This window comes from Porites lutea, chromosome 11 (genome assembly GCF_958299795.1).
Source record: "Porites lutea chromosome 11, jaPorLute2.1, whole genome shotgun sequence".
Lineage (NCBI taxonomy): Eukaryota > Metazoa > Cnidaria > Anthozoa > Scleractinia > Poritidae > Porites > Porites lutea.
Window position 1 is genome coordinate 6,669,581 of NC_133211.1, and position 11,401 is coordinate 6,680,981.

The 11,401-nt window shown below is 39.6% G+C and overlaps 2 protein-coding genes and 1 non-coding gene across 3 annotated transcripts; 2 read left to right on the forward strand and 1 right to left on the reverse strand.

Annotated features, from left to right (window-relative positions):
* Window positions 1–710: 710 nt before the first annotated feature.
* LOC140951928 (uncharacterized) lies at window positions 711–4,841 on the reverse strand. The gene is made up of 3 exons (XM_073401305.1): window positions 3,646–4,841; window positions 1,522–1,699; window positions 711–957 (listed from the first exon to the last, which is right to left on the reverse strand). Exons 1-3 carry the CDS (start codon window positions 4,777–4,779, stop codon window positions 806–808), a joined length of 1,464 nt encoding a protein of 487 aa, XP_073257406.1. The 5' UTR covers window positions 4,780–4,841; the 3' UTR covers window positions 711–805.
* A 30-nt stretch (window positions 4,842–4,871) lies between these two features.
* On the forward strand, window positions 4,872–9,934 carry LOC140951929 (small ribosomal subunit protein uS10-like). The gene is made up of 4 exons (XM_073401306.1): window positions 4,872–5,002; window positions 7,305–7,404; window positions 8,429–8,628; window positions 9,828–9,934. The coding sequence occupies exons 1-4, from the start codon at window positions 5,000–5,002 to the stop codon at window positions 9,882–9,884; spliced, it is 360 nt and encodes a 119-aa protein (XP_073257407.1). The 5' UTR covers window positions 4,872–4,999; the 3' UTR covers window positions 9,885–9,934.
* LOC140953425 (small nucleolar RNA Z195/SNORD33/SNORD32 family) lies at window positions 9,600–9,681 on the forward strand. The gene has a single exon (XR_012167453.1). It is a non-coding gene; the product is annotated as a small nucleolar RNA Z195/SNORD33/SNORD32 family (small nucleolar RNA).
* Window positions 9,935–11,401: the final 1,467 nt, after the last annotated feature.

An 11,401-nucleotide genomic window follows, 5' to 3' on the forward strand; every position in this document is an offset into this window, starting at 1 on the left:
AAGAATTTTAATTAGGGCCTTTTTTTTATTACTTTGTACACTCAATGTTGACAAACCATCGAAAACCATCAATGCCTTAAAATTTGTTCAAGAAGTAAGTCCTTTTATTCAGCAATTGACACTGGTTGGTTGCTTTTGAGAACGTAAAAACAAAAGGAACGACCTGCTAGCTACCAGCTGGTTTGTCAGAAAAGAGGTCAAGGTAACTTACAGGAGTTTTCGCAGAAGAGAGCTTTTCATTACAGAGCTTAAGTCACAGTTCAAACGGGGTTTCTTAAAACTGGTCACAACTACAGCTGTTTGCTAACATGAGTTGTCATGCAGAAGAAGAGCCTTGACTGTATGTATAAGTGTCTTGAACAGTGTGTTTTTCTGGACTGGAAGCCTTGATCAGGGTGTGAATGTTGAAGGGCGTGCAGTCGACATACATAATATCATTTTTTTATTTAATGTGAAGAAATACTTTACTCTTCATGTGAAATGAAGTGAATCAGTGTTCTGAAAAAAGGTCTCTACTCTTAAGTAGGGTATTTTTTGTGTTGTTTTTTGACTTGCTGTAAATAGGGTCAGGGTTTGAAGGTCTCTGTAGTGCACCTCCACCCAAAGAGTAGTGAGGGGGCACTTGCAGTACCATTCTCGCTCCCCCCTCCCCCTCCACCACCACCACTGGAGCCTCACCCCCTTGGAAAAGAGCTCTTTCTGCTAATTTTCACAGGGTGACTGTACACATGTTATGAGAGATAACTGACCATCTTAGCAGTACACAATATTTTTCAAGAGATGAAAGGGGAAATGGACAAAATTGTCAAGAGATACTAGCTTTAGATAACAACTCAGTGATATCTTCCAGCCCTAAGTCTGTAGCAAGGCTCATTGGTGTTACAGTGGCAGGAATTCCCATCTTAACAGATGTGTCACATCCAGCTTCTAATATTGCTGACACCATTTCAGTACTTCCTGGACAAAGAGATATAAAAAGTCACTTATTGAGGTACTGCCTACACTTAAGTTGAATGAGAAAGAATATTATGATCATTGCAGTTTAAGATAACTTGAAAATAACTTCTGAGTTTTCTGAACAGCAGTCGAGACCTATCAAAAGCCTTTGATTTCTACTTCTAATTCCCCACTGACACCCCGAGAGGGACTCATGGGGCTTAGCCATATCAGTTAGGTTTATATTACAGAAACAGCTCTCTGCAAGGATAGCAATATAAGAGTGAAATGTTTGGCAGCAAAAATTCAGTATGATGTCCTAGTAAGCTTCCACCTTACAGCAGCATTCTTAAGGAAAAAAAAGAAGAGATGCAATGTCAAACAATTTATTCCTTCTTTGATTCATGTGTATGCACAAGGTAAATTGGAAGAGAATATTAATTGAAGTCACTTGGGGTTGTATTCTAGGCAGCCCTTCCAGTTGAGCAATTTTGGGTAAACTTCATAACCAGCAAAGAGTGTGTGATGGTGGAAAATGAGGTCGCAATGTTTCAATTTGTTGCATCTCAAAAACAAGGCACTTACCACTCATTATAGCAAGATGGAGTGGTGTGGCACCCTCACACTCAGGGTTCCATGCATCAAGTTTTCCTCCTGCACTGATTAACAGTTTCACTATGCTGACATTTCCAGTATTCACTGCAGCATGAAGGGGTGTATTCCCTGAAGGAGATGTCTCATTGACATCTACTCTAGGCTGTATCTAAATAATAAAAAAAATTGATCTCAAGCCCAGAGCAAGAGTTAAATATTTTGTTCATCCCAAGAGAAAATGAAGACAATGCTTATGTGATTTTTTTCATGGGGGGGGGGGGGGGGGGGGAGAAAAACATGGTGTATTACGGGTATTTCCTCACATACTTGAATGGAGGATGGAGGAAAGGATTTAGAAGCCTGGTCTTTGGCTTTGTTGAATTAATTTGGTAAGTGTCACCTGGTTAGTTTTAAAATATATGCTGTTAGGGTTTTAAGAAAGTGATGAGCATCCTCCATGCATGGATGGTGACCAGAAGACTAGTATACCCATGTCCTTCTCCCCATCTGGGCCAATGTGCTGTGTCCTGCTTTATATTTCACATTTTATCTAGATGAGGTTTATAAGCTTTAAAATTAAAGAGCGATGGCCCGCAGTGCCAAAGGTTAAACTCAGGTCTGTTTGGAGGAAAACGCTCACTGCGGCCTCAGGAGAAACTATGTTGTTTTCTCCTATATCTGACTGGTGACTGGTAGTTAGAATAATTATTAGCAAAATCAAATAAATATACGAGGCACATTTTTTGTGCAGGGCTTGAAATTGCGACTGATATGGTTGCCCATGCAACTAACATTTTCTCCTTGATGACTAAAAACTCTGGTTTAGTCGCCACTTTGGCGACTAGGTTTCCGTATGATTTAGATTTAAATTAAATGAGTAAAGTTAAAACAAACATTTCATCTTATCTTGCTTTGCTTTCATCATAAAAAATATGCCAAATCGCACAAACAAAGCCAGTTTACCACCCAATTTAAACCAACTTCTGTCCGCGATATTTGCAAACAATCAAATCTGATTGATTGTGCCATACTACAGGGCTTCTGATGGGTCGCGAAAAAAAAGGCAAATTTTGTGGGACTTTCTGAGACAGATTTGCGGAAATTTTTGGGGCTAACTTTGCCGAAAAACAATTGGTAAAAAATGACCAATTTCATGGGAATTTTCTGGGCAAATTTCACTTGAAATCAATCGATTTTGCACTGATTTGACGAGCATGTTTAATGTTTTTTAACAGAGATAATCTTTTGCGATTTTAACAACAAAGCGCTCGAGAAATGAGCCAATAGCAAAGCTTTTAATATCATGACTAGTGCCGAGTTTTTCACAACATAATTTACGCCTGGTAGTTTTGAGACCTTCTTTGCTCATTGTGGTGATGAAGTTTCGAGATAAATTTGCAAGTTTACGGCAATTAAACAGCCCCCATAGCCGAGATGAGTTTCAAATATGTTGTATTGACATGTATTTGATAAGATTTCTCGTGAATTTTGAAGCATTTTGCATTTTTTTTGTGAATTTTGTGGGTTTACCTGAATTTCTTGGCTCTGCGACCGCACTAAATAGAAACCTTTAGATTCAAGGATGAGGACAACTACGAGTACAAGATTTGACTTAGAGTTTTTTTCGCGCATTCTCAAAATATAGACTCCCTGGAAAGCTTCATTTACCATTTTTCACTAGAAAAGTTACCACTATTATCTTTAGCAAAGGAGGTTTACGCCCTCTCCTGATCACAAAATGATAAAACTTTTAACATTTGATTTTTTGTTTCCGCCACTTCGACATTCTCGCTAAGACTCATAGTAGAGTGATGACGGCTACCATGTTTTCCCGCCAACATGACACTGGTTCATGCACATTGAGAAAATCTCTCACTCGTTGTCATACTCGTCTTAGAATCTAATGGTCTCTAATATCAGAAGCCCTGATACTATGAGCTGCGTCATTTACATTATATACAAACTGGCAACTAAAAATTTGCATTTGGTGATTATGTTTCTACAGTTGGTCGCCAAAAGGCGACCTCACGATTTTTTTTTTAATTTCGAGCCCCTTTTGTGCCTAGTAATATTGTTCACTGGTCACATAAATTATGTTAGTAAATTACTGATTACCTTCAACAAATGTTGAAGCATTCCCTCATTGCCACTTAGCACAGCTGTGAAAAGCAGACTTTTACCCCCATTATCCTTCAGAGTCTGGTGATTGAGTGAGTAGTTCCTTATTAAATAATCCAGCACATCAGGAAGGTGTTTCTGCACTGCTTGGAATGCAAACTCAGTTGCTATTGCAACAAGGCTTTTGCTGCCAATTGAATTTTCCATTGCTTTTGAGTAGCTGGCTTTTTGAAATGTATTCTTGTAGAACTCTAACGCCCCAGAACATATATTTGCTATTGCAAACGCTCTTGTTGCTAAAATAAGTTGGACAAATTCTTTAGTTGATGTCGAACACCGTACATCTGAGAGCAGGGTACGATAATTTGTTTTCCTACCAGAGCATAGACAGAGGAGAATGTTTAGAAAGTAATCCTTAGTTTCAGAGTTATGAAATTTTTCAGGATATTCCCAAAGGACAGATCCAACAAATCTGCTAACATCATCATGTGAAACAGATTCACCTTTTAAACCAGCACCAAAAGCAAAGTACAGTTCATCCAATAAAATAGAGAATTCCATCTCTAGCAGTTGCCTTTGTTTAGTTCTTGGCATTTCTGAAAGCCAGAAATGTGCAAACTGAATGAAATTGTCATCACAATGGAGCCATGATGTCAGTTGTTTGATTGAATCATTTGCCTTTGTAAGCCAATCTCCTACCACAGTCGAATCCATGTAAAACAATATGTTGTCAAAATTAGGTTTTGAATGTTGAACGTCTTTCTTCCGAGCTGAAATCGAAATCACACGCTCAGACACTCCATCTTGGGGAAGCCTTGCTGGAGAGCTCCTTCCAGATGAAGATGGACTACCGCTTGTTGGGCTGCTAGTAGCACCTATCGGAGGTAATGGAGATCCCCTACCTGAAGAACCAGAGCTCAAAGGAGGACTAACAGGTTTCTTTTTGGAATCTAAGCTCAAAGGAGCCAAGTCTTTGCTTCTCTTTGGAAGAGATGGTTGTGAAACCTCTACAGGAATAACACCAAAATCCTCCTCCGATTCGTTACACAATTCGTCCAGTTCATCGTCATCGCGATAAGATAATCGAGATACATTGATAAGCTCTCGTAAGTCTCTCACACTTCGACTCATGTCTTGCTACTCGACAGATATTTTCATCTTGACAACCAACAACTATTCCGCCATTTTGATTATCAAAGCTCTAAAAGACTTTTGGGAAAGTACCCATGATACCTTTCGCATCTCGGCCTATAAAGCCAACCACGTGCTTCATTTCTTCCTCTCCGCCATTTTGCGTTACAAGTTTGTGGCTCACCGCTGTTCGTGTTGAATAAGTCGGCCAATTTTGAGTATGGTAGGTTAAAAAAGTTAAATGGAGATGACGTTGTTGTTAGTTTACTCAACAGTACACAAAGTAAACGTGTTATTGTAATGTTTGCAATGTTGCAAGCGTTCTTCATGAGTTGAGGGATAGGCAAGTTGAAAAAATAAAGAGATCAGATCGATGATTAATTTGGCTATTGATCTCGACCTTGAGTTTATGTATCAGGAGAACAGGAATATATTTGTGACTTTTTAGATAGTACTGGACTGCAGATGTCACTAAGTAAGATGTGTATCCCTATGGGTCTTACTCAAAGTAGTCTCGTTATGGATTGCTGTAGGCTAGAACAAATCAAATAGCCAGTCTACGGTATGATACTCTGTACCTTCACGTCCTATCCCCCTATAACTATTATAGGGTGACTGGTTGTTTCTCTAACGAGTGGTTTCGCCTATGTCCTGTTCGCTAACGTTGCAAGTCATTTCTTACAGCGAGGGGGCAGAGTTAGGGCTGCAATGATACATTTTCTCGCAATACGGTACATATTTCAATACAGGTGCCATGATACAATGCACAATACGATACATCATCACATACAACTGACAAGTGACGTAATCTTACTAGACTTCTTTGAAATCATTTATTTCCTTCCATAACAAAGCATGGTAATGTATCGGTCAAATCGAAGCTTCAACATGCCCCCCCCCCCCCCCCCCCCCCCGGGCAACCCCCCGGGCATTTGACTTTTTTGAAAATTGTTGTTCAAATTCCCCCCTACCCGGGCCAAAATGCCGTTCAAATGCCCCACACTAGGGTCCATTCAGGTGATCAAATGCCCCCACCCCGGGGACATTTCACAGGCACAAAAATGACGGAAGGACGACGGAAACGCCTTCAGTTGTCGAACAAAATCTTTATGAATATAACAAAAACTGTGCAACACTGTTAGCGTATTTACTACGAACAAAAGTCTCGTGCAAAGCGGCGGAAATCGCTGCTACAAGGTTACTGAATGCTCAGCTTTTCTTCGTCATGCAACATACAAAGTGTTCTATAAAAAAAGATCCCACCTATTGAGATTACTACATCATGACCATTTCACTGACATGCATCATCGCTCACCTTATTAATTAACATACTTGCAGTAGGCCAAAGTAGTTGACCGTTTTATTTTATTTTATTTTATTTTATTTTATGTTGTTGTATTGAATCGCCGGTATAGGTATTGTATTTCATTGTAAACACAACAATAAAATACATTCATACATCCAAAGCCTGAATCCAATATTAAAAATTTTAAAATTTAAATACTTCAAATACGGCACAAAGCTTGTTTAGGCCCTTTCCTCGTAACCAATTGGCCACAAAGGCACAATCTTTTCCACGAAAATCCTCTAACACCGTGTCCCCCATGATAGCTCGCCACGCCAAATATTTTACATGAAATCGAGGGTGGAGTTCAAATTCCCCACCCCTAAAGCATGGGGATCAAATTCCCCACCCCCTGGAAGACTCTGATAATCAAATTCCCTCCTCCCCGGGACAGCAAAGGTGTCAAATGCCCGGGGTATGCCCGGGGGGGGCATGTTGAAGCTTCGATTTGACCGATACATAATTGAATAACAGAGCACAATGATGTCGTTGGACATGAAAACTGATATTGGTTGTTGAGCCAGTGTATTGTAGATCTGAGAAACAGTGGAGACAGATTACAGTTTCTTTTACCGTGTTTCTCACGCCTTTGTTATCAACAAATACCTTGAATCCAAAGTCTTTCAACACCTTCCATTTAATTGAGGATGGTGCCAGTTCGAATTCAGCTTTTTCACCAACACAGGAAGACATTTTCCGATGAGCAGTTTCCCCATGGGTGTGTAGACTGTGTCAGCTGACAACTAAATTGAAGTATGCAATGTGCCGCCATGTTGAAAAATACATGTCAGATTTGAAGAGTGTGAAGCTTTACGAAAAAAAGATGGAACTTTCTTGTCTCTAGGTTTAATAAATAGCTATAACGGGGCTTGGATTTGCATAAGAAGTCATTCAATACAGTTATTTTTGAATGTTGATCAAGAATCATATGGTAATATCATAATATCGCAATATGTTGTTCAAATATCTATATTCGTATCGTGGCAAGAAATATCGCAGTTCACTAGTGCACCAGTGTATCGTTGCAGCCCTAGACAGAGTAGAGGGTGAGAGAGAAGGAACGCTGTTCCCTGCTATCTCCCTCTTCCTCTCACTCTTCTTATTTTTTTCCTGCTCTCTGACTTTGCACCACACTACACTATCTGAATACCTGAAGTTAAGTGTAATGCATATTTTCAAGGCACACCTCAAGGAAAAAGGTGCAGTACCTGAAGAAGAGGCTCAGATCCACAGGATCCGCATCACTCTTACAAGCCGCAATGTCAAGAGCTTAGAGAAAGGTAACAGATAACTGAAGTCATCAACATCGTGGATTAGTTTAGTAAATTTGCATTGGATCATTTGAACCCAAATTAAATGATGGGGAAATGTGTCTCTTTTACAATTCAAATCTGTCAGTTTGTGGTATGGGAGGGTCCCTGTTTGAGGTTTACCATTAGATAATAGAGAGTTTTAGATCGGAGTTTACCGCGAACCTCTAACCGCAGTTTGCGGTTACCCGTTTGCGGTTCGACGTTCAAACATAATTCGATTTAGATTGGCGGAGGATTAAAGAAGTGGATTCTGGTTTAATTTTCCATTTAGAAAGAGAAGAAATATCAATCAGTGAAAATAAAAGAAATTTACGGTAAGACTGGGTTACTAGCGGCAAAGAGCTGTATATACTTACATTAGTTCTTCTTGCACTGAATTTACGGCCGCCATTTTGAATCAGCAGCCATGAATGGCACTTGTTTCCAAGATCCACTAGGATTTATCAAATTTAGCATTTCGCCCGAATTTGTGCCTCTGTTAATGGATAAAGACTTGCTCCACAAGATTTTTGTATCATTACGTGAGATAAAACAAGAATTATACGCTAAAAGCTTTTAGTTAAATGACCTACGTGAAAACCTACCTCTCCAGGTTGAAAACGCACGTTATAAACCTCAAACGTGACGCGAAAGACTTGTCACGTGACCTCCAGCGGTTAGAGGTTCGCGGTAAACTCGGATCTAAAACTCTCTAATGAGTGTTCATAATAAGGTAGACAATTATTGTACTGTAGAAAACAGGAAGAAGTCTCATGGCCTTCTCAATGATGTTGATAATCAAATAGCAGGGTGTGAGTCACCAGCACCACAGAGTATCCACCAGAGATCTGGCATTGCAGGGCATTATTGGGAGTCCTTTCTCTGCACATTGCAAGCAAGAATATTATGCAAGTCTCTCTTCCTCAAATTTGCGCCCTGATATACCTACAAGTTAGCTAAATCCAGCAAAGAAAAGGTGTTTGATTTTATCTTATTCTGTGTTATTACATAGTATGTGCGGATCTGATCCGTGGAGCAAAGGAAAAGAAACTGAAAGTTAAGGGACCTGTGCGTATGCCAACCAAGTATCTGAAGATTACCACCCGTAAGACACCCTGTGGTGAAGGGTCCAAAACTTGGGACAGGTTTGAGATGAGGATTCACAAGAGGTTGATAGATCTTCACAGTCCCTCTGAGATTGTCAAGCAGATTGTATCCTTTGAATGCTATCATTCGTTATGCTGCAAACAGAGTTGTTAATTAATGAGAAAAATAACCCTGGAATTGATTGTTTACTTACACCCAGGTAAAGCAACATTTCAGCAACACCTTCCGTGAGAAGTGTGTAACCGGAGCTTATTGCTGCCTGCACAGGGCAGCTACCCTTTTCTGACATAAGATCTTGACTTAGCGGTTACCTGTTTACATGTTTGGAAGTTTGTTAGCAGTTCCTTGGCCCCCCACCTAGCACCCAATCAGAAGTGAAAAGAAATGTATGGTGGCCTTAATTTTATATCTGAGTGCTACTGAAGAAAGTCTTTAATTCCATTTGAACACAGCTCTAAAAGTAAATTCAGATAAATCTGTTAATGAGTTTCTTAAAATCTGGGAGCTTGTTCTTTGACATTTATTGTGTTCATGTTTGGGTTTAAAGTAGGAAATGGGTTGCAAGTGCAAAGGAATGTTTTTTTTTATATATACTGTAAAAGTAAGTTACTCATTAACCTGTCATGTAGGTGTAAAGTTTTAGCGAACAATAAAATAATATTTAGCTAGGAATAGTGGGGACTACAATGTTTTTTCACGTATCAGTTGTGGATCGCTGTGGATCACAAACACAGTCACGATGAGACAATTTAAAGCACCCATCCATTGCGACAACCAACAGCAGAATAATTTTCAATAGATAACCTTCCCAATGTAGTTCGCTGCTTTTTCTTGAAGATACCAACTGAATTATAATTTGCCCAAGGAGGGGAATGAAACAGTGAGTTGAACAGTTGTACAGTATTCATCCCACGAGAGCAAGTAAACCCAGCTAATGTGGCTTATAAGTGCCCCAGGATTTTTGTATTTTGTATTTTTTTGTATATTGACCACTTTAAACAAAGATAGACTTGTGAGTTTTTGTCAGTTGTACATTGTATAATGAAACCATACTTTAAAATTGATACATGTTCTTATGTCTCTGTGATGATAACTGCCTCTGGCATGACACCTGTTGTATGATTATATATTTAACCATGCACTACCATCTGAGAGACAACCTGAAAGGATGTATGACAGTGTTTTTTGGGATTAATAGTTAATCACAAAAAACACTGTAATATTGATTGTATAATTGATCGTATCTTAGGGAGTCATATCCAAATCCTATCCCTTTTATGTTTCCTTAACTGTCCCATCATCAGACATCCATCAGTATTGAGCCTGGAGTAGAAGTTGAAGTGACCATTGCTGATGTTTAAAATGGTGCAAGAAAGGATCAACAATCAATAAAACGTTGAGAAAAATTGAATGTTGTTGTTGTGTTAGTTGTCAATGTTTTATGCAATTACGAATACTTGCTTGTTTTTTGTAAAATTGACAACCCTGTTTTATTGTTTCTGATGATAGTCTTTGCATATATGATAGCAAAAAAAACAGGGATGGGGGAATGATTGCAGGGAATTAAATTGGAACAACACAAAGAATAAGTTAGTAATGAAGTTACTGATAAGTGTCTTGGGTTGAAGTTGGTGTCTTTTCCCCATGCTTTTAATTTCCTGTTCCCACAGCTCATTTGCCATCCCCTGTTTTAATAACATTCAACAGCTGTCACAAGTTGTGTTGGCCCCCTGAGTATGAAGTGCATCTTGCTAGGCATGAAGAGCATCCAGTTTGCAAGGATCAAAGTTAGCATGTTGTATTGGGGATAGGTTTGGATGGGGATGACTGATGTTGTTTAGGAATATTTTTCCAGTGCCCTTTAGCATTTGCACATCTATCTGTACTATGCCTTCCCTTGCTCATTCTTGTGAACAAAGCGGCTAACTGGAGGCTTGCAAAGGATAAACCAAGCCTTAGCCTGTGTGGGAGGCACAAAAGGGGGGGGGGGGGGGGCAGAGGGAGAAAAGCTTCCTCCCTTCCTGCCCCTTTCAATGTCTTCTACACAGGCTACCCAAGCTTCCACCTTGTTTCATTGTGTGCTAACCGGAGCAGAATGTGAGACAAATCTGTGTACTGCTTTTGACTACTGGTACAAAGTTTTTATCTTCATCCTCAAACTACCTGAGGCAGCTACCACAAAATGGAAATCTCATTGTTCCAACTAGCTGCCACTGTGTCTCTGAGGATGACAAATCTTCTCGTTACAAAGGAAGTTGCTGGTATTTTAGGCACCATGTCTGCTGTATTTGCTGTATCCAACAACTTGACAGTAATCTTTTCACATTAATCTTTGATATTTCAATGTTCAATACTGGATTGCCATGATTAGTGAAAAGTGGGGAAAAAGCAATTATATGAGGTCGGGAAAAATTAACTGGAAAGTCACTGAGAAGTCAGGAAGGCTGTTGCCACAGCATTCCTGAAATCTGAAATCGTTATCAAAAAAGGTTGTTGTTGACTGATATTGATTTTGCAAATCTGGGAAAAAACACCATATATTGAAAACGTTGAGTGAAGGGAAATGGAAAACACATAACCTTCAAGAAAAAGATGAAAGAAATGTGAAAGTCTGGAAGCCATTTTCAGGTCAGTGGAATGTGGCAATCATGCAATGGTTTATTGTTTGGAATAATTATGAGTGATCAAGTGCTGGATCCAAAGAGCCTGTGTTAAGCTACACCCAGTTTTAGGATCACAGATAGCCTGCATTGTAGGTACAAACAAGCGAAGAGAAGGGGGGAAAATTGCACCATTGAAGAGGGATTCCTTCTCTCCCCAATCCCCTCTTCTTTTCCTCCCCTTTTGAGGCCTGTCACACAGGCTAGGTCACAGACGA